Source organism: Aquarana catesbeiana, linkage group LG03, assembly GCF_042186555.1.
Source record: "Aquarana catesbeiana isolate 2022-GZ linkage group LG03, ASM4218655v1, whole genome shotgun sequence".
Taxonomy (NCBI): Eukaryota; Metazoa; Chordata; class Amphibia; order Anura; family Ranidae; genus Aquarana; species Aquarana catesbeiana.
In genome coordinates this window covers 727,242,919-727,268,521 of record NC_133326.1, presented here as the reverse complement: position 1 = coordinate 727,268,521, position 25,603 = coordinate 727,242,919, and the positions used below count along the sequence as shown (strand labels likewise).

General features: G+C 45.5%; 1 protein-coding gene across 3 annotated transcripts in view; it reads right to left on the bottom strand.

Moving 5' to 3' along the window:
* LOC141133762 (phospholipid scramblase 1-like) overlaps nt 1–25,603 on the bottom strand; it is a 65,084-nt gene that overhangs the window by 3,186 nt on the left and 36,295 nt on the right. For 2 of the 3 annotated variants that reach the window (XM_073623308.1, XM_073623309.1), the window contains exons 4-7: nt 17,085–17,127; nt 10,782–11,002; nt 10,450–10,611; nt 817–978 (exon numbers count right to left, since the gene is read on the bottom strand). In XM_073623308.1, coding sequence (XP_073479409.1) covers nt 817–978; nt 10,450–10,611; nt 10,782–11,002; nt 17,085–17,127 — 588 coding nt within the window. Of the gene's footprint in view, nt 1–816; nt 979–10,449; nt 10,612–10,781; nt 11,003–14,853; nt 14,996–17,084; nt 17,128–25,603 lie in introns of those variants that run through there. The other variant, XM_073623310.1, reaches the window with a different exon arrangement.

Genomic DNA, 25,603 nt, shown 5'->3' with positions numbered 1-25,603 from the left:
TCTGTCATTTTTGAATGTGAGTTTATAAGGCTATGTTGAGAGATTAGGGTGGGTGTTAGGGGTTAGTCTAAAGAATATGCTTAGGGGCCAGTGTGAAGGTTTGAGTGACTCAGATAGTTAAATTTATAGTTACAGGTTTTGGAGGAACTTTTGTTGTTTAGGGTTAGTGTAAGTGTTACGGTTAGAGGTGGGGGATAAACTGAGGCCTGGACACTGAGGTTAGGTTTAGGGTTAGAGGGAGGGAGGGTTTTTAGGGTTCAGGTATGAATGAGGTTCAGGGTTAGAGAGAGAAATTGGGTTCAGAGTTATGGTTGGGAATAGTGTTAGAGTCAGGGTATGGCTGTCTAAATCTTAAGTTTAGACATAGAGGTTAGATAGACATTTTGGTTTGGTGTGCTTCAGCTATGATCATCAACACCAAACCATCATTTCTTCTATACGTATCCATACCACACATTGCTGGGTGATAAAATTATGTAATCTATAGTTTATAAAGGCTGAAATTTTACAAGCTGATAAAAAATGTATGGACTTGAGCAACAGAACACTAAAAAACACCAGAATCTAGAAGGGCGTCCTTTTTCTGCACTGCGGGTGTTGAGTCCCTTCCTACTAATGGAAGGTGATGCACAAAACTGAAAATAATCTCATATAAGTAAAGGCATCGTTCATTTTTGTATTTATTTTGGTTGTGGCTGATTTAAGTAATTTTAGGACCTACCAGTGGTCTTTATCATGGTCTCCCATCAAAATGAGCTGTAAACAACCTTAGCCTATGGAGGGAGCTCTCATGCATGACTTTAAAGAAAGACTCACCAGCAGGAAGCAGGCGCCCAGTAACACTGCTTTCATCTTCACATCCAAATCCTTCGGGAACTGGATCCCAAAATTATCGGCATCTGTGAAGATTTCCTTAGGTAGTCCGGTCCACTGCTTACTAATCCGACCCACACTGCGCGACTCACACAGCGGCTTCACCTGAGATACAGAGAGGGTGAGAGTGAGAGGAGGCTGAGATGAGGAGAGGAGAAGATGAAGTGAGAGGAGGCTGAGATGGGGAGAGGAGGTTGAGATGGGGAGAGGAGAGGATGAAGTGAGAGGAGGCTGAGATGGGGAGAGGAGAGGATGAAGTGAGAGGCAGCAGACATGGGGAGAGGAGAGGATGAAGTGAGAGGCGGCTGAGATGGGTACAGAAGAGGATGAAGTGAGAGGCAGCTGGCATGGGGAGAGGAGAAGATGAGTGAGAGAAGACTGAGATGGGGAGAGAAGAGGATGAAGTGAGAGGCGGCTGGCATGGGGAGAGGAGAGGATGAAGTGAGAGAAGACTGAGATAGGAAGAGGAGAGGATGAAGTGAGAGGAGGCTGATATGGGGAGAGGAGAGCAGGAAGTGAGAGGAGGCTGAGATGGGGAGAGGAGAGGATGAAGTGAGAGAAGACTGAGATGGGGAGAGGAGAGGATGAAGTGAGAGGAGGCTGAGATGGGGAAAGGAGGATGAAGTGAGAGGAGGCTGAGATGGGGAGAGGAGAGGATGAAGTGAGAGAAGACTGAGATGGGGAGAGGATGAAGTGAGAGGAGGCTGAGATGGGGAGAGGAGAGGATGAGTGAGAGAAGACTGAGATGGGAGAGGAGAGGATGAAGTGAGAGGAGGCTGAGATGGGGAGAGGAGGATGAAGTGAGAGGAGGCTGAGATGGGGAGAGGAGAGGAGGCTGAGATGGGGAGAGGAGAGGAGGAAGAAGTGAGAGGAGGCTGAGATGGGAAGAGGAGAGTATGAAGTGAGAGGAGGTTGAGCTGGAAGAGGAGGGGATGAGAGTGAGAGTAGACTGAGATGGGGAGAAAAGAGGATGAGAGAGAGGAGACTGACATGGGGAGAGGAGAGGATGAGTGAGAGGAGACTGAGATGGGAGAGGAGGGGATGAGAGTGAGAGGAGACTGAGATGGGAGAAGAGAAGATGGGAGTGAGAGGAGACTGAGATGAGAGAGCAGAAGGTGAGCATGAGAGGAGAGGATGAGACTGAGATGGGAGAGGAGGGGATGAGAGTGAGAGAAGACTGAGATGAAGAGAGGAGAAGATGAGTGAGAGGAGGCAGAGCTGGGGAGAAGAAGAGAGTGATAGGAGAAGAAGATGAGAGTGAGAGAAGGCTGTGATGGGGAGAGGTAAGGATGAAGTGAGAGGAGGCTGTCGTGGGGAGAGGAGAGGATGAAGTGAGAGGAGGCTGAGATGGGGAGAGGAGAAGATGAGTGAGAGGAGACAGAGCTGGGGAGAAGATGAGAGTGATAGGAGAAGACAAAGAGAGTGAGAGCAGGCTGAGATGGGGAGAGGAAAGGATGAAGTGAGAGGAGGCTGAGATGAAGAGAGGAGAAGATGAGTGAGAGGAGGCAAAGTTGGGGAGAACATGAGAGTGATAGGACAAGAACATGAGAGCAAGAGGAGGCTGAGATGAGGAGAGGAGGCTGAGATGGAGAGGTGAAGATGAGTGAGAGGAGGCAGAGCTGGGGAGAAGATGAGAGTGAAAGAAGGCTGTGATGGGGAGATGAGAGGATGAAGTGAGAGAAGGCTCTGATGGGGAGAGGAGAGGATGAAGTGAGAGGAGGCTGTGATAGGTAGAGGAGAGGATGAAGTGAGAGGAGGCTGTGATGGGGAGAGGGGAGGATGAAGTAAGAGAAGGCTGAGATAGGAGAGGAGAGGACGAGAGTGAGAAGCGACTGAGATGGGAGAGGAGAGAATGATAGTGAGAGGAGACTGAGATGAAGAGAGGAGAAGATGAGTGAGAGGAGGCAGAGCTGGGGAGAAGATGAGAGTGATAGGAGAAGATGAGAGTGAGAGAAGGCTGTGAAGGGGAGAGGTAAGGATGAAGTGAGAGGAGGCTGTCATGGGGAGAGGAGAGGATGAAGTGAGAGGAGGCTGTCATGGGGAGAGGAGAGGATGAAGTGAGAGGAGGCTGAGATGGGGAGAGGAGAAGATGAAGTGAGAGGAGGCTGAGATGAAGAGAGGAGAAGATGAGTGAGAGGAGACAGAGCTGGGGAGAAGATGAGAGTGATAGGAGAAGAAGATGAGAGCAAGAGGAGACTGAGATGGGGAGAGGAGAATATGAAGTGAGAGGAGGCTGAGATGGAGAGGTGAAGATGAGAGTGATAGAAGAAGATGAGTGTGAGAGAAGGCTGTGATGGGGAGAGGAGAGGATGAAGTGAGAGGAGGCTGTGATGGGGAGAGGAGAGGATGAAGTGAGAGAAGGCTGAGATGAAGAGAGGAGAAGATGAGTGAGAGGAGGCAGAGCTAGGGAGAAGATGAGAGTGATAGGAGAAGACAAAGAGAGTGAGAGGAGGCTGAGATGGGGAGAGGAAAGGATGAAGTGAGAGGAGGCTCTGATGGGGAGAGGAGAGGATGAAGTGACAGAAGGCTGTGATGGGGAGAGGAGAGGATGAGTGAGAGGAGGCTCTGATGGGGAGAGGAGAGGATGAAGTGACAGAAGGCTGTGATGGGGAGAGGAGAGGATGAGTGAGAGGAGGCAGAGCTGGGGAGAAGATGAGAGTGATAGGAGAAGACAAAGAGAGTGAGAGGAGGCTGAGATGGGGAGAGGAAAGGATGAAGTGAGAGGAGGCTCTGATGGGGAGAGGAGAGGATGAAGTGACAGAAGGCTGTGATGGGGAGAGGAGAGGATGAGTGAGAGGAGGCAGAGCTGGGGAGAAGATGAGAGGGATAGGAGAAGACAATGAGAGTGAGAGGAGGCTGAGATGGGGAGAGGAGAAGATGAAGTGAGAGGAGGCTCTGATGGGGAGAGGAGAGGATGAAGTGAGAGGAGGCTGAGATGAAGAGAGGAGAAGATGAGTGAGAGGAGGCAGAGCTGGGGAGAAGATGAGAGGCATAGGAGAAGACAATGAGAGTGAGAGGAGGCTGAGATGGGGAGAGGAGAAGATGAAGTGAGAGGAGGTTGAGGTGGGGAGAGGACAGGAGTGGAGTGGAGTCAGAGTTGTCTGTGGCAGGGAGAGGAGAGGAGGCTGAGGTGGGGAGAGGAGAAGATAAGAGACTGAAACAAAAGAGGTGAAATTTGAGTAGAGATCCAGATAAGATAAATATGTAAAACTACTTCTGCATTGAAGGGTAAACATATAGAAGTATATGAATTGGGAGCTGATAGTTAATCAAGAAAAATCATCATTGTATTTATCAAAGTGCAATAAAAGATTAATATCAATTGGTAAGCATGGTAAGATTTTTGATTTCAGGTATCACAGACTCAGAATAAAACTTGTATTAAAAATAAGAAATAATATAACAGAAAATCCTATTGGCCACTAATTATCAAATGATTATTCTGCCCCATGAATCCATTAGCGAGGAATTCACTAGGATGTACACTGAAGACCAATCTGCTGAACCTTGAAGGGTTAAATTGGAAATGATCCAGTCTATACCTCCAATGGTAGAATGATCAGATCACAAGGATCTCCGACTGAACCACGAGATCCCACAATCCAAACTGGATCTAATCAATGGGTCTAAACTTGTGTTTATTATTGCTTTAGACATTTATGGTGTTTTCTTTAGATACATCTCGTCCCCTTGTGATACGTTCAGCCTTGTGCTTCCATACAAGTCTTGACTGGATCCCAAACACATCTAAAAGGTAAGATATTTTCCCCAACAGCTGCGTTTGACTTTCCCCCGCAGTCTGACACCCGTGTTCATTGACCTTTTAAAGCACACCTGTCATGTGAACATAAATAACCCTCAGCTTTACCTTCAGAGTCACCTTCAGAAAGGGGTCCTGTGTGTCCCCAAAACGTTGGTGGAACTTTTCTTTTTGTCACCGTGAGAACAGGGCCCTGCAGGATTGTTTTTGGCCCTTCTTTAACTTCACTTTTTGCATCATGACTTCATTAAAATATATTTCTTGTGCTGTATTTTTCTTATCTGAGCTATAATATGGTATCACCACAAGCAGAGCAACCTTTTATCTAGTGGTGACGAAGTTATGGTGCTGGATGGACTGGAATTTTACAAGCTTCTTGTATGTCACCTTGACAAAAAGGACCTGAATGACCCTAAAACATGCTTATTCAACCTACTTTTTCATCATGACCTCATTACAATATTGAGAAGCATTTTCTGTATTTATGTTATCTGGTCTCCTAAAATGACATGAGTCATAACCCCCCCAATCCCTAAGGATGGCCAAAATGTTGTGGACATTATTATATTTCCTATGACATGGCCAAAAGTATGTGCACCCCTACCAAATGATAAAGTCCAGGTGTCTCCAGTGAAAGATACTGATAACACTCCATCATACAAAGACATTGTAGACAAGTGTGATTTTCCAACCTTGTGGTAACAGTTTCTGGAAGACCCCCCCCCCCCCCCATGACTGTGCCCTGTGTACTAAACCAGCTCCATAAAGACATGGTGTGATCAGTTTGGTTTGTAGGAACTTGAGTGACCTGCACAGAGCCTTGACCTTAACCCTATCGAACACCTTTGGGATGGATTTGGATTGTGAGCCAGGTCTTCACCTCCAACATCAGTACCTGACCTCACAAATGGGCACAAATTTCCACAGACACCCTCCAAATCTTGTGGAATGTCCTTTCAGAAGAGTGGAGGCTGTTATAGGCACAAAGAAGGAAGAGGGTAGGGGGGAACTCAAAGGCAGCTCCATAAAGACATGGTTTGATCAGTTTGGTATGGAGGAACTCGAGTGTCCTGTACAGAGCCCTGACCTCAGCCCTACTGAACACCTTTGGGATGAGTTGGAATGATGATTGTGAGCCAGGTCTTTTTCTTTTTGGAGTAATGTGAGGCCCAACATATGAGCCAGATTGTCTTATTCGGCATCAGTTTGTGACCTCACAAATGAGTCAGCTCCATAAAGACATGGTTTTTCCAGGTTGGTGATGAAGAACTTGAGTGTCCTGCACTCAACCCCTGACCTCAAGCCCTACTGAACACTTTTAGGTTGAATTAGGATGGCAATGGTGGGCCAGGTTTCCTTTCCCAACATTAGAATCTGACCTCACAAATGGGCACAAATTCCCACAGACACCCTCCAAAATCTTGCGGCAATCCTTCCCAGAAGAGTGGAGGGTGTATGGGGGGGGGGGCAACCCCAAATTAATAGCCACAGTCTTGGAATTGGATGTCCAACAAGCTCATATGGGTGTGATGGTCAGGTGTCCACAAGCTTTTGGCCATATAAAGTATGTGTTAGTGTTGGGTGGCCATCAGTAAAAAAAGTTTCACCAAAAAAAGAAAGTTGTGGAAAAAATGTATGGGAAGGGTGGGATCCGCCCAAATTCCTCGCCCGCACACATTCCAACCTTCACAGTGGAGAAAATTGGGAAATACCACATAAAATATGAAGGATGAAGAGCATGAGTTTAACTGAGAAATGCTGTAAACATGGGGGGGGGGGGAGGGGGCGGTTATGAGAAACAATGATGTGTTTTATATGATCACGAGGAAGAATTTCTTTTTCTGTAGCAAGAATTTAGTTTGTTTTTGGCAGTGGGGCTTTATTTAATGAATCCCATGGATTAAATGATTTATGTCAATATTTATAACAACATTTGTTGATATGTTTATAACTGAAGATTCTACAAGGATATTAATATTATTTTTGGTGCTTTCAGCCAAATCTGAAATTCAGGTAATGTTTTCATTTTGCAATCAAAGTAACAGCTAGTCCATTTTTTTTTACTGAATGCAGCATTTCCTGGGCTCAGTGTACCTAATATTCTGTATGTAAGACAAGTCATCTCCGTAAATGCGCATTCCCTGAGTCATCAGTTGTGGATCTTCCCCACTGTAGTCAATTTCAAACTGCAATGGAGCCCTTACTCCATCGCTCGCTGTAGTGGGAGGATACGGGTGTCTCAGACTCCTGATCTGTCCCATCCATTGTCACTGCCTAAATTTGACTGACAGGCCAGGAGACTCCTGGGGTTTCCCACACACCATGACACTATACCTTGACTGACAGGCCTGGAAACTCCTGATCTGTCTTGCCTTCTATAACATCATACTGTACATGGACCGAAAAGTCAGGTGACTCCTGATCTGTCCTGTCCACCATGACATCAAACTTTGACTTACAGGTCAAGAGACTCCTGATTTGTCCCATCAACCATGAAATCATACCTTGACTAACAAGCCAGGAGATACCTTGTCTGTCTTATCCACCATGACATATTACCTTGACTGTAAGGCCGGGAAACTCCTGATCTGTCTTGCCTTCTATAACATTATACTGTACATGGACCGAAAAGCCAGGTGACTCCTGATCTGTCCTGTCCACCATGACATCAAACTTTGACTTACAGGTCAAGAGACTCCTGATTTGTCCCATCAACCATGAAATCATACCTTGACTAACAAGCCAGGAGATACCTTGTCTGTCTTATCCACCATGACATATTACCTTGACTGTAAGGCCGGGAAACTCCTGATCTGTCTTGCCTTCTATAACATCATACTGTACATGGACCGAAAAGCCAGGTGACTCCTGATCTGTCCTGTCCACCATGACATCAAACTTTGACTTACAGGTCAAGAGACTCCTGATTTGTCCCATCAACCATGAAATCATACCTTGACTAACAAGCCAGGAGATACCTTGTCTGTCTTATCCACCATGACATATTACCTTGACTGTAAGGCCAGGAAACTCCTGATCTGTCTTGCCTTCTATAACATCATACTGTACATGGACCGGAAAGTCAGGTGACTCCTGATCTGTCCTGTCCACCATGACATCAAACTTTGACTTACAGGTCAAGAGACTCCTGATTTGTCCCATCAACCATGAAATCATACCTTGACTAACAAGCCAGGAGATACCTTGTCTGTCTTATCCACCATGACATATTACCTTGACTGTAAGGCCAGGAAACTCCTGATCTGTCTTGCCTTCTATAACATCATACTGTACATGGACCGGAAAGCCAGGTGACTCCTGATCTGTCCTGTCCACCATGACATCAAACTTTGACTTACAGGTCAAGAGACTCCTGATTTGTCCCATCAACCATGAAATCATACCTTGACTAACAAGCCAGGAGATACCTTGTCTGTCTCATCCACCATGACATATTACCTTGACTGTAAGGCTGGGAAACTCTTGATCTGTCCTGCCTACCATACCTTCATACATTGGCTGATAAACCAGGAGATTCCTGGTCTGTCCTGCTGACCATGACATCATAACTTGACTGACAGGCCAGGAGACTCCTGGTCTTTTCCACCCACTATGACATCAAACCATGACTGTTGAGGAAAGTGGAAAGATGGTGCTGGAGTCATACTGGTATTGTTAACTTAAGGTACTGATGTTGGTGTAACTGATATGGTTCCTGAGCAGGTGGCTTCTACACCTCAGAGAATCTCCACAGTCTCCTTGGCTTTTAGTGTAATAACAAGAATTGAAATTGAAGCGCCACTTCTAAGAGGTCCAGATACCATTTTTTTCCATTAAAAGTCAGGGGTACAATCAAAAAAGAATATACAATGCGTTTCAGGGGTCCAAGCACCCACTTCATCAGGGCTTGACTGGCAACAATGTGACCGAACAAAAAAAGATAGCCCGGCCGCCACACACCTCGCCTGGCCTGAGTGGTTAGCAGGCAAAAGCAGCCTCAGCTCGATTCATCCAGGCCACGTCCCCAACATGTTTTGCCACGATTAAGCCTGGGATGGGGCAAAACATTTATTATGATTAAGCCTTGGGGGAGGGAAACATGTTGGGGACATAGCCTGGACAAATTGAGCTGCTGCAGCGTTTACCTCATAACCACTCGGGCCAGGCGAGGTGTGCGGCAGCAATATTTCTTCCTATTTCTGCAACGTGCTTCAAATCTGGATGGACCTCCCCTCAGCCTGCACCCTCACGAGTTAGTGGCATCCAATTCATCAGATCTTGATAGCCTGAGCGGGGACCCTTAAGCATTTATCATGGGTCAAACCAGAAGCGAACTGGACCTACAATTGTATTTTTTCCAATGTGAAGTACAAGCACAGGCCTTATTAACAGCTAAGGCAAGACAGACAGGCAAGAAGACTCCTGGTCTTTTCTACTCACCATGACATCAAATCATGACTGACAGGCAATGAAACGCCTGGTCTGTCCTGCCCACTATGACCTAATACATTGACTGCCAGGCCAGTAGACTCCTGGTCTGTCCCACCCACCAAAAAAAATCATAATTTGAATGGCAAACCAGGACTTACCTCATAACTTGACAGATGGGCCAGGAGAATTCTGGTTTGTGCTTCCCACTGTGTGATCAAAAATTGACTGGCAGGCTAAGGGACTCTTGGGATGTCCTGCCCACCATAACATCATATCTTGACTGACATTCCAGGAGACTCCTGGTCTGTCCTGCCCACCATGACATCATACCATGACTGACATGCCAGGAGACTCCGGGTCTGTCCTGCCCACCATGACATCATAATGTGATTGAGAGACAAGACAATGTCTGGTCTGTCCTGCCTACCATGACATCATTCCTTGACTGAGAGGCAAGACAATGTCTGGTCTGTCCTGCCTACCATGACATCATACCTTGATTGAGAGGCAAGACGATTTCTGGTCTGTCCTACGTACCATGACGTCATTCCTTGACTGAGAGGAAAGACAATGTCTGGTCTGTCCTGCCTACCATGACATCATTCCTTGACTGAGAGGCAAGATGATTTCTGGTCTGTCCTGCTTACCATGACATCATACCTTAACTGAGAGACAAAATGATTTCGGGTCTGTCCTGCCGATCATGACATAATACCTTGACTGAGAGGCAAGATGATTTTGGGTCTGTCCTGCCCACCATGACATCATACCTTGACTGAGAGGCAAGATGATTTCTGGCCTTTCCTGCCTACCATGACATCATACCTTGACTGAGAGGCAAGACTATTTTGGATCTGTCCTGCCCACCATGACATCATACCTTGACTGAGAGGAAAGATGATTTCTGGTCTGTCCTGCCTACAATGATATTATACCCTGACTGACAAACCAGGAGACCCCAGGTCTGTCTTGCCTGCCATGGCACCCAGCCAGAAGACTTCTGGTCGGTCCTTCCCATTATGGCATCATAGCTTGACTGACATGCAAGGCAATTCTTCTTCGTGCCCATTAAAAGCACTAATTCCCATTTCATGGTGGGAATTGTACTTGTATTTGATACAGGAGCAATGAACAGGAGAAGAGAGAAGATGTGGGAATGTCATCATCATTGTAGTCCAACTTGGATGCCCAGAAAAAGGTGACAACACCACAGCTAAACTGAGTGATTGTTGTCACCCTAGAAAGGAAGTGGCTGTAGATACACTTTACTGTTAGGATCACCAAATCTGATTTACTTCAAAACAAGAATGATATTTTTCAAAAAAAACCTAAAAATGTAGAAGAACATTTTTTGAATCGAGGTTGGTGACAGGGCCTCGTCTGACCTGGAAGTTAATGTCTCCACAGCAGCTGGACATCAGACACGGACCGACCACCTTCAACACTGGCTCCCGACTCTCCGTCATGAGAGAGTATTTGGGGAGGAACGGGTGCCACGTCTGGGCAACGTAACCGATGGTTTGACCTGGGGGGCTCTGCACCTCCAACTGCATGACAACAGATAGAAAGATGTCACCAACACGGGAAGAGTCATGGAGGACCAAAATATGATTATATGATATTTAATGAAAGAGACGATTATGAATATACAGGCCTGAAAATATCACTTCAGAAGAAGATCATGATTTGAGTTTAGCCGCGGCGTCCGCCGTCTCACCTCCTGTAAGCAGCAGGGGAAGCAGCAGCTGGAACATCTGAGTGGGCGGACAAAATGGATGACCTCCCGTCCCGTGTAGTCGCAGACGTGCAGATTGAGGGGGCGGAGGGATCCGCAACAGCAACGAGCGCACACCGTGCTCCTCTCCTGCACCGAGAATATCCGCTGACCCATTATATTCCGCAGCTCATACTGATTGCAGGTCTCGAAGCCCGTGATCGCTGCAAGGCAACCAGGAGGAACTTGTTAATGATCACTTTCATTTTTTTTTATCTGGTAAATATTTTAATACATAAATCCAGACAATTAAAAAAACTGGAACCCCCACAAGAAAAAACATCACTGCCAGTCAACACCCTCCTCACATATACAAATAGATACGATGCAAAAGACGTTGCTACAATGAAACTAATAATTATAATCAAAAGTAACAAACTTGGTTGACAAATAATGATTTGATGTTTTTCTTGTAGCGATGGTGGAACCACATGAGGAAATAAACCAAAACTATACAAATGGCAGAAGACCAGCACATGAGGTGGAAATTTTCCTGTATGTGACAAAAATATATTAAAAAAAGGTCCAAATAATAAAAAATACCAGTGACTACCAAATTAATACCCCAAACAAATGGCAGAAGACCAGCTCATGAGGTGGAAATTTTAATGCGTATCACAAAAATATATGAAAAAAAAAAAAACCCTGAATAAAATGACCAGTGACTAATAAATAACCCCAAGCAAATGGTCTCCCCCAAAAGCATCACCGCCGGTCAGCACCCGCCTCAAATATACAAACAGATATGATAAAAAAAAATATTTTGTTATAATGAAACTAATAATCATTTTTTGAAATCCCATGATTGGGCACACATATGTATGGCTGGTACATGAAGATATTTTTATATGGGCTGTGGTCAATGTTTCTAATGTGGATTATTATTATTAATTTTATCATTTATATTAATAGAACAATATTTCATTAATAGAGTACATATTGGTTTCTGTAATGGCAGTTTTAAAAGCCCCCCTGAATTCTTCATTTTTTTGGGTGTGGTGCTTAGACCTCCTCCCAGCTCTGTATACGTATTATATGTTTATTATGTTATTATATACTTGTTATTTACTATATGCTTGTTATTTTTATATATTATTTTGTATTATATACTTTTTATTTAATATATACTTGTTATTTATATTTATTTATTTATATTTATGCTTTTACTTATTATGTATTATATACCGTATATACTGGAGTATAAGTCGAGTTTTTCAGCACATTTTTTTGTGCTGAAAGTGCCCCCCTCAACTTATACTTGAGTCAAGCACTTTTCTGCAGCAAAAAATTTCATTTTCCGAACCGACTTTGGGGCCCTGTATCTCAAGGCCACTTTGTGCTAGGAACCCCAAATTTGCAAACCCAGTGGAACTGGTACCACAACATATCCAAAGCTGGGGTTCCTAGGACCAAGTGGCCCTGAGATATGGGGCCCCAAACCCAGTTCGGAAAATGTCATTCTCTGCTGCAGAAAAGTGCTTGACATTTTCTGAACCGATTTTGGGGCCCTGTATCTCGGGAACACTTGGTGCTAGAAGCCCCAGCTTTGGATATTTTATGCTGCTAGTTCCACTGAGTTTGCAGATGTATTATAGGCTTGTTATTTATTTAATACGCTTGTTATGTATTATATCCTTGTTTTTTATATATTCATTATATACAGTAATTGTTATTTATTATATATTATTCATTATATACTCATTATTTATTATATACTTTTTATTTATTATATACTTGTTTTATTATACACTTTTTATTATTATATACTTGTTATGTATTATACACTTGTTATTTATTTAATACGCTTGTTATGTATTATATGCTTGTTTTTTATATATTGATTATATAAAGCGCTGCGCAAACTGTTGGCGCTATATAAATCCTGTATAATAATAATAATAATAATAATAATATACAGTAATTGTTATTTATTATGGGATTATTATTCATTATATACTCATTATTTACTATATACCTTTTATTTATTATATACTTGTTATTTATTATAATTTTTATTATACAATTTGTATTATTATATACTTGTTATGTATTATACGCTTGTTATTTATTTAATACGCTTGTTATGTATCATATGCTTGTTTTTTTTTATATATATTCAATATATACAGTTATTGTTATTTATTATAGGATTAATATTCATTATATACTCATTATTTATTATATACTTGTTTACTATTATATACTTTTTATTTATTATACTTTTTTTATTATAAACTTTTTATTATTATATACTTGTTCTGTATTATACACTTTGTTATTTATTTAATACGCTCTATTATATGCTTGTTTTTTTATATATTCATTATATACAGTAATTGTTATTTTTTTACATGATTATTATTCATTGTATACTTTTTTATCATATATTTATTATTATTTACCAATATGTAACATAAACCAATCATCCTATTTATAAACAGAAAGGGGGGGGGGGTCATTAGAGAAGATTGTATGGTTGCCGGCAGCACCACTAGATGGCAGCACGTCTCCAAGGCCGGTTGCTGTGCTGAGTCAACAACAAGAAGAGCTCGGCTCCCCTCTAAGTCTGTCTCAGCCACACTTCCCACAATGCAATGGGGCCTTCTTTATAGTTCACTAAAGTCCCTTCTCTGTTCTATGCAACATGATATCTGCAAACTAACAATCCTGATCACAGCCCATCTACACAATGATATCAGCAGAGGACAATGTATCTACTCTACATACAAACTATCACTTCTACAAACAAAGTATCTACAATGTATCTACTCTACATACAAAGTATCACCACCACATACAATGTATCTACTCTACATACAAAGTATCACCTCCACATACAATGTATCTCTTCTACATACAAAGTATCACCTCCACATACAATGTATCTACTCTACATACAAAGTATCACCTCCACATACAATGTATCTACTCTACATACAAAGTATCACCTCCACATACAATGTATCTACTCTACATACAAAGTATCACCTCCACATACAATGTATCTACTCTACATACAAAGTATCACCTCCACATACAATGTATCTACTCTACATACAAAGTATCACCTCCACATACAATGTATCTACTCTACATACAAAGTATCACCTCCACATCCAATGTATCTACTCTACATACAAAGTATCACCTCCACATACAATGTATCTCTTCTACATACAAAGTATCACCTCCACATACAATGTATCTTTTCTACATACAAAGTATCACCTCCACATACAATGTATCTCTTCTACATACAAAGTATCACCTCCACATACAATGTATCTACTCTACATACAAAGTATCACCTCCACATACAATGTATCTACACTACATACAAACAAAGTATCTCTTCTACACAAAATGTATCGTATCACTTCCACACACAAAGTATCATTCCTGATCGGAGTCTGGAGGAGTTCTGAGCCACATTCAGACTTTGCGTAGAGAAAACACGCACACAATTTCATGCTTTCCCGACACAGATGGAGGTGCCATTAATTGTCCTCGGCTTTCCCACACATCTGCACGCGGGTGCGGCACCGTACGGTTGGGTGCGGTTGGTGCTTGGGGAATGGTCCAGGATCCTGGACGTCTGGCTGAACCCCTGAAATCCCACAACACCGCACTCCATTCCATTCCATGCAGTTGTAGGATGGCCATCACCTGCCCCCCCCCCGTCACTTCATTGGCTCACAGTTGGTGGAGGTGTCATTTTTGCAGCCATGGCATGTGCCCCGTCCCGTCCAATCGGCGCGTAAGGCAGCTGGGTAAGACCGCAGCCCAACCACCTATCTCTACTACCCTGACCGCACACCGTTCTGTACGTGAATGAAAATAAAAGGCAGTACAGCACATAAATAAATACTAATAAAAACAATTAATAAACGTCCATATGTCAATTGCAAATACAGAAAAAGTCCAGCAGTTCCTCCGGTGACTCAAGTGACATGAAAAGCAAGTTGAGTGACTGTAGTGAAAGGAACCTCCACCTTCGGTAATACAAGCCGCTCACCTCTACAGATGGACCCCTGAGTGAATCAGTCAGGTCTAAAACAGCGGTTCCCTCACAGGGATAATACCAGGAGGAGATGCATATAGGACTGATCAGACATCGGCAACTGGTGGGCTTGCAATGATCACATGGAAAAGATGTAAAAGAAATCTAGTGCTCTCTGAATGCTGCTTAAAGGTTTATTTTAAAACAGTAGGTACACTTACAAGCATTGCACTGTGCCCCAGTGCGAAGGATTCGAGCATAGGAATGGATGGATGATCCACGAAGGATAGACGAGCCGGGCGCGGGTGACGTCACGATCTAGTCACGTGGTGATACCGTACTCGTTACGTCCCTAAAGGGGGCGGGGCTTCCTCAGTGGTGACGGCAAGACGTGACAACACCCGCTTAAGTGCATGTCTGCTGCTTGAAATAACCAATAGGCGCCAATGCGTACCCATCTCCATGACAACCCGGAAGAGAGTACATAGAGGCGCAATAAATAAACAGGAACCACAGTATCAATGATTCAACTGTGAAAACCCTATCATAGGATAACTATTAATGAATAACCATAGCTTAGTATACAAATAGGACGGTTTATAAAAACTAAAGCAAAAATTAATGAAGGATAAACAAATTGTGTAATAATCACCCCGCGCTCATGCTCAATATCCTGGATCATCCATATTCCACAGCATATATAATACAAACATTAAAATCACATGAAGAGCATAATCACCACTAAAAATAATAAAACTTAAAAATCAGAAGAACAGCCACTAGAGATAAAACAGTTAACGTCAAAGTCGACGTTCAGGCCCCCCCGGAGTCAGAACCTTGGTCTCGTGAATCCAATGGGATTCCCTGCGACTAAGTTGACGTAGGGAGTTGCCCCCCCCCTCCAATGTTTATTTACTCTCTCGATACCCCAAAAGCTAAGTCCCCTGGGATTCTGGCCATGTACTAGTTTAAAGTGTTTGGAGACATTATGTGTTTTTAATCCCTTTATAATGTTGTTGACATGTTCTCCTAAACGGACGTGAAGGGGTCGAGAGGTCCTTCCAATGTATTGAAGGCCACACTCACATTGGAGCATGTAGACGACCCCAACTGTTGTGAAGGTGATAAGTTGATCTATTTTATATTCCTTACCAGTGGAAGTGGCCCTAAAAACTTTTACGTTTTTTTTATTGTTACATTTAGAATGCCTGCAGGCTGTGCATCGCCCACAGGCATAAAAACCTGAGAGAAAAGAAAACAGTCTGTTTTCTGATTGTATGGGGGGATCCACCACTCCTGGAGCTAAACGATCTCGTAATGATGGAGCTTTTTTGTACAAAAACAACGGACGCGGTGGCAGAAGGGGACCCAGCACTCGATCCTGCTTAAGGATCGACCAATTCTTTGAGACTCATTTTTCAAATTGTTTATGTTGGACATTATAGTTGAAGTTAGAGACACTGGAACTAGTGTTCTTAACCTTATCGGAAATCAATACAGTTCTGTCCATGGCTAAAACTTTCTCAACCTCACTTTTCAAAGTATGTGCATCATAACCTTTTTCCACAAATCTAGATGTAAGTAACGTAGATTGAGCAATGAAGTCACTATCACGTGTACAATTACGTCTAAGTCTAACAAACTGCCCCCTGGGAATGTTACATAGCCATGATTTATGATGGCAGCTCCCCAGAGGGATGTATGAGTTACGATCCGTGGGCTTAAGGTAATTACACAATCTGAACCCTTCACTATCTTTCCAAATCTCAAGATCTAGGAACACAATTTTTTCTTTACTGAAGTTCCAGGACAACTGGATATTCTTGTTGTTACTATCAAGTTTCTGAACAAAGGCATCCAAACTGGGCTGATCCCCTTCCCACATGAAGGCTGCTTGGATGGGGTGGGTGCCGTGCCTGCCTGGCTTCGCTTTACGGCTGTGGTGAAAATGAGAACCCTCGTTGGGTTGAGTGGTCAGTACCACCACCAAAGTCAATGGGGAAGCACCACAACCATCCTGCATCCTTGACTGAAATGTCTCTTTCTGATTTCACTGCACACCGAGAGCTTCTCACCATGTTAGAAGCTGAAGTAAATCAGATAAGAGTCCACCTTATTTCCTGGCTGGAGAACATCCTGCATCATCTAGCTTTTCCTCCCCAGTCTGAATGCCCCTAGCCCCGCCCCTTTTTATTCGTTGGCTTTCAGTTCTTTCGATCACAGAGGCGCCGGTTCCTCTCACTCACCTTCTAGAAGTTCTGTCTTCTGGTGGATGAGGATTTGGTCTATCTGAAAGAGGAGAAAGAAACGGTCAGCCGGTCACATGACATTGGGCGCCCCGCCCCCTCCATCCACCACCTAGAATACAACTCAGCAATGTACACATGATTTATTATACAATGTATCCACACAGGAGCAATACACACTACACAGAGAAACAATGTTACCATGTGGAGTGGCTTGAAAAAGTATTCACACCCCTTGAAATTTCCCATATTTTGTCACGTCACAACCAAAAACGTAAATGTATTTTATTGGGATTTTATGTGATAGACCAACACAAAGTGGCACATAATTGTGAAGTGAAAGGAAAATGATAAATGATACAAATAAATATGTGAAAAGTGTGGGGGGTACATTTGTATGGCGCCCCCCGGAGTCAATACTTTGTAGAATCCCCTTTCTCTGCAATTACAGCTGCAAGTCTTTTTGGGGATGTCTCTACCAGCTTTGCACATCTAGAGAGGGACATTTCTGCCCATTCTTCTTTGCAAAATAGCTCAAGCTCTGTCAGATTGGATGGAGAGCGTCTGTGAACAGCAATTTTCAAGTCTTACCACAGATTCTCAATTGGATTTAGGTCTGGACTTTGGCCATTATAACACATGAATATGCTTTGAGCTAAACCATTCCATTGTAGCTCTGGCTGTATGTTTAGGGTCGTTGTCCTGCTGGAAGGTGAACCTTCGCCTCAGTCTCAAGTCTTTGGCAGACTCTAATGCCCTGTACACACGGTCGGACTTTCCGCCAATAAAACCGTGGATTTTTGTTCAAAGGTTGTTGGCTCAAACTTGTCTTGCATACACATGGCCACACAAACGGCCAACAATTACGAACGTGGGAACGCGGCGACGTACAAAATGTACGACGGGCTGAGAAAAAGGAAGCTCAATAGCCAGTGCGGCTTCTTCTGCTTGATTCCGAGCATGCGTGAACTTTTGTACGACGGACTTGTGTGCACACGATCGGACTTTCCGACAACAAAGTTTTGTTGGCGGAAAATTTGAGAACCTGCTCTCAAACATTTGTTGGCGGAAAGCCCGAAAGCAAATGTTCGATGGAGCCTACACGCGGTCGGACTTTCCGACAACAAGCTCACGTCCAACCTTTTCCGTCGGAAAAATCCGACTGTGTGTACGCGGCATTACAGGTTTTCTTCTAATGCCACGTACACACGAGCGGACTTTACGGCAGACTTTGCCCGGCGGACTTTTCGACGTACTTTACGACGGACTTTCTGAATGAACGGACTTGCCTACACACAATCCACCAAAGTCCGTCGAATTCGTACGTGATGACGTACGACTGGACTAAAACAAGGAAGTTCATAGCCAGTAGCCAATAGCTGCCCTAGCGTGGCTTTTTGTCCGTGGGACTAGCCTACAGACGAGCGGACTTTTCGACCGGACTCGATTTCGACGGATAGATTTAAAACATGTTTCAAATCTAAGTCCGTCCAACTTTTGAGAAAACAAAGTCCGCTGGAGCCCACACACGATCGTATTGTTCGTCGAAATCCTGTCCGCCGGGCAAAGTCTGCCGTAAAGTCCGCTCATGTGTACGCGGCATCAGATTGTCCTGTATTTGGCTCCATCCATCTTCCCATCAACTCTGACCAGCTTCCCTGTCCCTGCTGAAGAAAAGCATCCCCACCACATGATGCTGCCACCACCATGTTTCACGGTGGGGATGGTGTGTTCAGGGTGATGTGCAGTGTTAGTTTTCCACCACACATAGCGTTTTGCTTTTAGGCCAAAAAGTTCAGTTTTGGTCTCATCTGAGCAGAGCACCTTCTTCCACATGTTTGCTGTGTCCTCCACATGGCTTCTCACAAACTGCAAACAGGACTTCTTATGACTTTCTTTCACCAATGTCTTTCTTCTCGTCACTCTTCCATAAAGGACAGATTTGTGGAGAACACGACTAATAGTTGTCCTGTGGACAGATTCTCCCACCTGAGCTGTGGATCTCTGCAGCTCCTCCAGAGTTACCATGGACCTCTTGGCTGCTTCTCTGATGAATGCTCTCCATGCCCGGCCGGTCAGTTTAGGTGGACGGTCATGTCTTGGTAGGTTTGCAGTTGTGCCATACTCTTTCCATTTTCCGATGATGGATTGAACAGAGCTCCGTGAGATGTTCAAAGCTTGGGATATTTTTTTTTTTTTTTATTAAACTTAATTTTATTTTATTGTAGGTTTTTCAGAGTAGAAAGTACAAGGTCGAACAGTTGATCAACATATGAGCAGTCATATGAGGAATAGGTTATCTTATCAACAAAAGGTATGCATAGGTCACCTAAGATGCATTTGAATATGTCTAACATAGGTTTAGCAATGAAAGGCAAACATTGGCCCTGTGTTGTGTTTGACAGATATATAACCAGAGATATGGTCAGTCGTGTGTGGACTAGGCAGTAGGGATTCATGGGAGAGGTAGGCATTTAGGATGTTTGAGTCAAAGATCCCGGTGCTTTTGGAATTCAGGAATTTGTAGGTGGGCTTTGGCGTCCATAAATTCCATCAGGCAATGGTCATTCAGAAAAGCAATTAGCTCTGAGCTAGAAGGCGGGTTGGGGCTTTTCCAATTTTTGGCAATAAATACGTGGGAGATGACTGTGTGGGAAGGTCGGGGCCAGCTTGGGATTTTTTTTTTTATAACCTAACCCTGCTTTATACTTCTCCACAACTTTATCCCTGACCTGTCTGGTGTGTTCCTTGGCCTTCATGATGCTGCTTGTTCACTAAGGTTCTCTAACAAACCTCTGAGGGCTTCACAAAACAGCTGTATTTATACTGAGATTAGATTACACACAGATGGACTCTATTTACTAATTAGGTGACTTCTGAAGACAATTGGTTCCTCTAGGTTTTAGTTAGGGGTATCAGAGTAAAGGGGGCTGAATACAAATGCCCCCCACCACACCTTTCACATATTTATTTGTATCATTTATTATTTTCCTTCCACTTCACAATTATGTGTCACTTGTTGTTGGTCTGTCACATAAAATCCCAATAAAATACATTTACGTTTTTGGTTGAAAATGTGGAAAATGTCAAGGGGTATGAATACTTTTTCAAGGCACTGTATATATAATAGTGTGTGACTGTGGGGGAGGGGACATTAGAGTGTAAGCTCCTCTGTACAGAGACTGATGTGACTGTGGGGGAGGGGACATTAGAGTGTAAGCTCCTCTGTACAGAGACTGATGTGACTGTGGGAGGGGACATTAGAGTGTAAGCTCCTCTGTACAGAGACTGATGTGACTGTGGGGGGGGGGGGGACATTAGAGTGTAAGCTCCTCTGTACAGAGACTGATGTGACTGTGGGGGGGGAGGGGACATTAGAGTGTAAGCTCCTCTGGTATAGAGACTGATGTGACTGTGGGAGGGGACATTAGAGTGTAAGCTCCTCTGTACAGAGACTGATGTGACTGTGGGGGGGGAGGGGACATTAGAGTGTAAGCTCCTCTGTACAGAGACTGATGTGACTGTGGGGGGGGAGGGGACATTAGAGTGTAAGCTCCTCTGTATAGAGACTGATGTGACTGTGGGGGAGGGGACATTAGAGTGTAAGCTCCTCTGTACAGAGACTGATGTGACTGTGGGGGGGGAGGGGACATTAGAGTGTAAGCTCCTCTGTGCAGAGACTGATGTGACTGTGGGGGAGGGGACATTAGAGTGTAAGCTCCTCTGTACAGAGACTGATGTGACTGTGGGGGGGGGACATTAGAGTGTAAGCTCCTCTGTACAGAGACTGATGTGACTGTGGGGGGAGGGGACATTAGAGTGTAAGCTCCTCTGTACAGAGACTGATGTGACTGTGGGGGGGGGACATTAGAGTGTAAGCTCCTCTGTGCAGAGACTGATGTGACTGTGGGAGGAGGGGACATTAGAGTGTAAGCTCCTCTGTATAGAGACTGATGTGACTGTGGGGGAGGGAACATTAGAGTGTAAGCTCCTCTGTGCAGAGACTGATGTGACTGTGGAGGAGGGGACATTAGAGTGTAAGCTCCTCTGTACAGAGACTGATGTGACTGTGGGGGGAGGGGACATTAGAGTGTAAGCTCCTCTGGTACAGAGACTGGTGTGACTGTGGGGGGGGGGACATTAGAGTGTAAGCTCCTCTGTACAGAGACTGATGTGACTGTGGGGGGGGGGACATTAGAGTGTAAGCTCCTCTGTACAGAGACTGATGTGATTGTGGGGGAGGGGACATTAGAGTGTAAGCTCCTCTGTACAGAGACTGATGTGACTGTGGGGGGGGGGGGGACATTAGAGTGTAAGCTCCTCTGTACAGAGACTGATGTGACTGTGGGGGGGGAGGGGACATTAGAGTGTAAGCTCCTCTGGTATAGAGACTGATGTGACTGTGGGGGGGGAGGGGACATTAGAGTGTAAGCTCCTTTGTACAGAGACTGATGTGACTGTGGGGGGAGGGGACATTAGAGTGTAAGCTCTTCTGTACAGAGACTGATGTGACTGTGGGGGAGGGAACATTAGAGTGTAAGCTCCTCTGTGCAGAGACTGATGTGACTGTGGGGGAGGGGACATTAGAGTGTAAGCTCCTCTGTATAGAGACTGATGTGACTGTGGGGGGGGGGGGGACATTAGAGTGTAAGCTCCTCTGTACAGAGACTGATGTGACTGTGGGGGGAGGGGACATTACAGTGTAAGCTCCTCTGTATAGAGACTGATGTGACTGTGGGGGGGGGGGGGGACATTAGAGTGTAAGCTCCTCTGTACAGAGACTGATGTGACTGTGGGGGGGGAGGGGACATTAGAGTGTAAGCTCCTCTGTACAGAGACTGATGTGACTGTGGGAGGGGACATTAGAGTGTAAGCTCCTCTGTACAGAGACTGATGTGACTGTGGGGGGAGGGGACATTAGAGTGTAAGCTCCTCTGTACAGAGACTGATGTGACTGTGGGGGGGGGACATTAGAGTGTAAGCTCCTCTGTACAGAGACTGATGTGACTGTGGGGGAGGGGACATTAGAGTGTAAGCTCCTCTGTGCAGAGACTGATGTGACTGTGGGGGGAGGGGACATTAGAGTGTAAGCTCCTCTGTACAGAGACTGATGTGACTGTGGGGGGGGGACATTAGAGTGTAAGCTCCTCTGTGCAGAGACTGATGTGACTGTGGGAGGAGGGGACATTAGAGTGTAAGCTCCTCTGTATAGAGACTGATGTGACTGTGGGGGAGGGAACATTAGAGTGTAAGCTCCTCTGTGCAGAGACTGATGTGACTGTGGAGGAGGGGACATTAGAGTGTAAGCTCCTCTGTACAGAGACTGATGTGACTGTGGGGGGAGGGGACATTAGAGTGTAAGCTCCTCTGGTACAGAGACTGGTGTGACTGTGGGGGGGGGGACATTAGAGTGTAAGCTCCTCTGTACAGAGACTGATGTGACTGTGGGGGGGGGGACATTAGAGTGTAAGCTCCTCTGTACAGAGACTGATGTGATTGTGGGGGAGGGGACATTAGAGTGTAAGCTCCTCTGTACAGAGACTGATGTGACTGTGGGGGGGGAGGGGACATTAGAGTGTAAGCTCCTTTGTACAGAGACTGATGTGACTGTGGGGGGAGGGGACATTAGAGTGTAAGCTCTTCTGTACAGAGACTGATGTGACTGTGGGGGAGGGAACATTAGAGTGTAAGCTCCTCTGTGCAGAGACTGATGTGACTGTGGGGGAGGGGACATTAGAGTGTAAGCTCCTCTGTATAGAGACTGATGTGACTGTGGGGGGGGGGGGGGGACATTAGAGTGTAAGCTCCTCTGTACAGAGACTGATGTGACTGTGGGGGGAGGGGACATTACAGTGTAAGCTCCTCTGTATAGAGACTGATGTGACTGTGGGGGGGGGGGGGGGACATTAGAGTGTAAGCTCCTCTGTACAGAGACTGATGTGACTGTGGGGGGGAGGGGACATTAGAGTGTAAGCTCCTCTGTACAGAGACTGATGTGACTGTGGGAGGGGACATTAGAGTGTAAGCTCCTCTGTACAGAGACTGATGTGACTGTGGGGGGAGGGGACATTAGAGTGTAAGCTCCTCTGTACAGAGACTGATGTGACTGTGGGGGGGGGACATTAGAGTGTAAGCTCCTCTGTACAGAGACTGATGTGACTGTGGGGGAGGGGACATTAGAGTGTAAGCTCCTCTGTGCAGAGACTGATGTGACTGTGGGGGGAGGGGACATTAGAGTGTAAGCTCCTCTGTACAGAGACTGATGTGACTGTGGGGGGAGGGGACATTAGAGTGTAAGCTCCTCTGTATAGAGACTGATGTGACTGTGGGGGAGGGGACATTAGAGTGTAAGCTCCTCTGTATAGAGACTGATGTGACTGTGGGGGAGGGGACATTAGAGTGTAAGCTCCTCTGTATAGAGACTGATGTGACTGTGGGAGGGGACATTAGAGTGTAAGCTCCTCTGTACAGAGACTGATGTGACTGTGGGGGGGAGGGGACATTAGAGTGTAAGCTCCTCTGTACAGAGACTGATGTGACTGTGGGGGGGGGGGGGACATTAGAGTGTAAGCTCCTCTGTACAGAGACTGATGTGACTGTGGGGGGGGGAGGGGACATTAGAGTGTAAGCTCCTCTGTACAGAGACTGATGTGACTGTGGGAGGGGACATTAGAGTGTAAGCTCCTCTGTACAGAGACTGATGTGACTGTGGGGGGAGGGGACATTAGAGTGTAAGCTCCTCTGTACAGAGACTGATGTGACTGTGGGGGGGGAGGGGACATTAGAGTGTAAGCTCCTCTGTACAGAGACTGATGTGACTGTGGGGGAGGGGACATTAGAGTGTAAGCTCCTTTGTACAGAGACTGATGTGACTGTGGGGGGAGGGGACATTAGAGTGTAAGCTCCTCTGTATAGAGACTGATGTGACTGTGGGGGGGGGAGGGGACATTAGAGTGTAAGCTCCTCTGTACAGAGACTGATGTGACTGTGGGGGGGGGAGGGGACATTAGAGTGTAAGCTCCTCTGTACAGAGACTGATGTGACTGTGGGAGGGGACATTAGAGTGTAAGCTCCTCTGTACAGAGACTGATGTGACTGTGGGGGGGAGGGGACATTAGAGTGTAAGCTCCTCTGTACAGAGACTGATGTGACTGTGGGGGGAGGGGACATTAGAGTGTAAGCTCCTCTGTATAGAGACTGATGTGACTGTGGGGGAGGGGACATTAGAGTGTAAGCTCCTCTGTATAGAGACTGATGTGACTGTGGGGGAGGGGACATTAGAGTGTAAGCTCCTCTGTATAGAGACTGATGTGACTGTGGGAGGGGACATTAGAGTGTAAGCTCCTCTGTACAGAGACTGATGTGACTGTGGGGGGGGAGGGGACATTAGAGTGTAAGCTCCTCTGTACAGAGACTGATGTGACTGTGGGGGGGGGGGGGACATTAGAGTGTAAGCTCCTCTGTACAGAGACTGATGTGACTGTGGGGGAGGGGACATTAGAGTGTAAGCTCCTCTGTACAGAGACTGATGTGACTGTGGGGGGGGAGGGGACATTAGAGTGTAAGCTCCTCTGTACAGAGACTGATGTGACTGTGGGGGGGGGAGGGGACATTAGAGTGTAAGCTCCTCTGTGCAGAGACTGATGTGACTGTGGGGGGGGAGGGGACATTAGAGTGTAAGCTCCTCTGTACAGAGACTGATGTGACTGTGGGGGGGAGGGGACATTAGAGTGTAAGCTCCTTTGTACAGAGACTGATGTGACTGTGGGGGGAGGGGACATTAGAGTGTAAGCTCCTCTGTATAGAGACTGATGTGACTGTGGGGGGAGGGGACATTAGAGTGTAAGCTCCTCTGTGCAGAGACTGATGTGACTGTGGAGGAGGGGACATTAGAGTGTAAGCTCCTCTGTACAGAGACTGATGTGACTGTGGGGGGGGAGGGGACATTAGAGTGTAAGCTCCTCTGTACAGAGACTGATGTGACTGTGGAGGAGGGGACATTAGAGTGTAAGCTCCTCTGTACAGAGACTGATGTGACTGTGGGGGGGGGAGGGGACATTAGAGTGTAAGCTCCTCTGTACAGAGACTGATGTGACTGTGGGGGGAGGGGACATTAGAGTGTAAGCTCCTCTGTATAGAGACTGATGTGACTGTGGGGGAGGGGACATTAGAGTGTAAGCTCCTCTGTACAGAGACTGATGTGACTGTGGGGGGGGGGACATTAGAGTGTAAGCTCCTCTGTACAGAGACTGATGTGACTGTGGGGGAGGGGACATTAGAGTGTAAGCTCCTCTGTACAGAGACTGATGTGACTGTGGGGGGGGAGGGGACATTAGAGTGTAAGCTCCTCTGGTATAGAGACTGATGTGACTGTGGGGGAGGGGACATTAGAGTGTAAGCTCCTCTGTACAGAGACTGATGTGACTGTGGGGGGGAGGGGACATTAGAGTGTAAGCTCCTCTGTATAGAGACTGATGTGACTGTGGGGGGGGGAGGGGACATTAGAGTGTAAGCTCCTC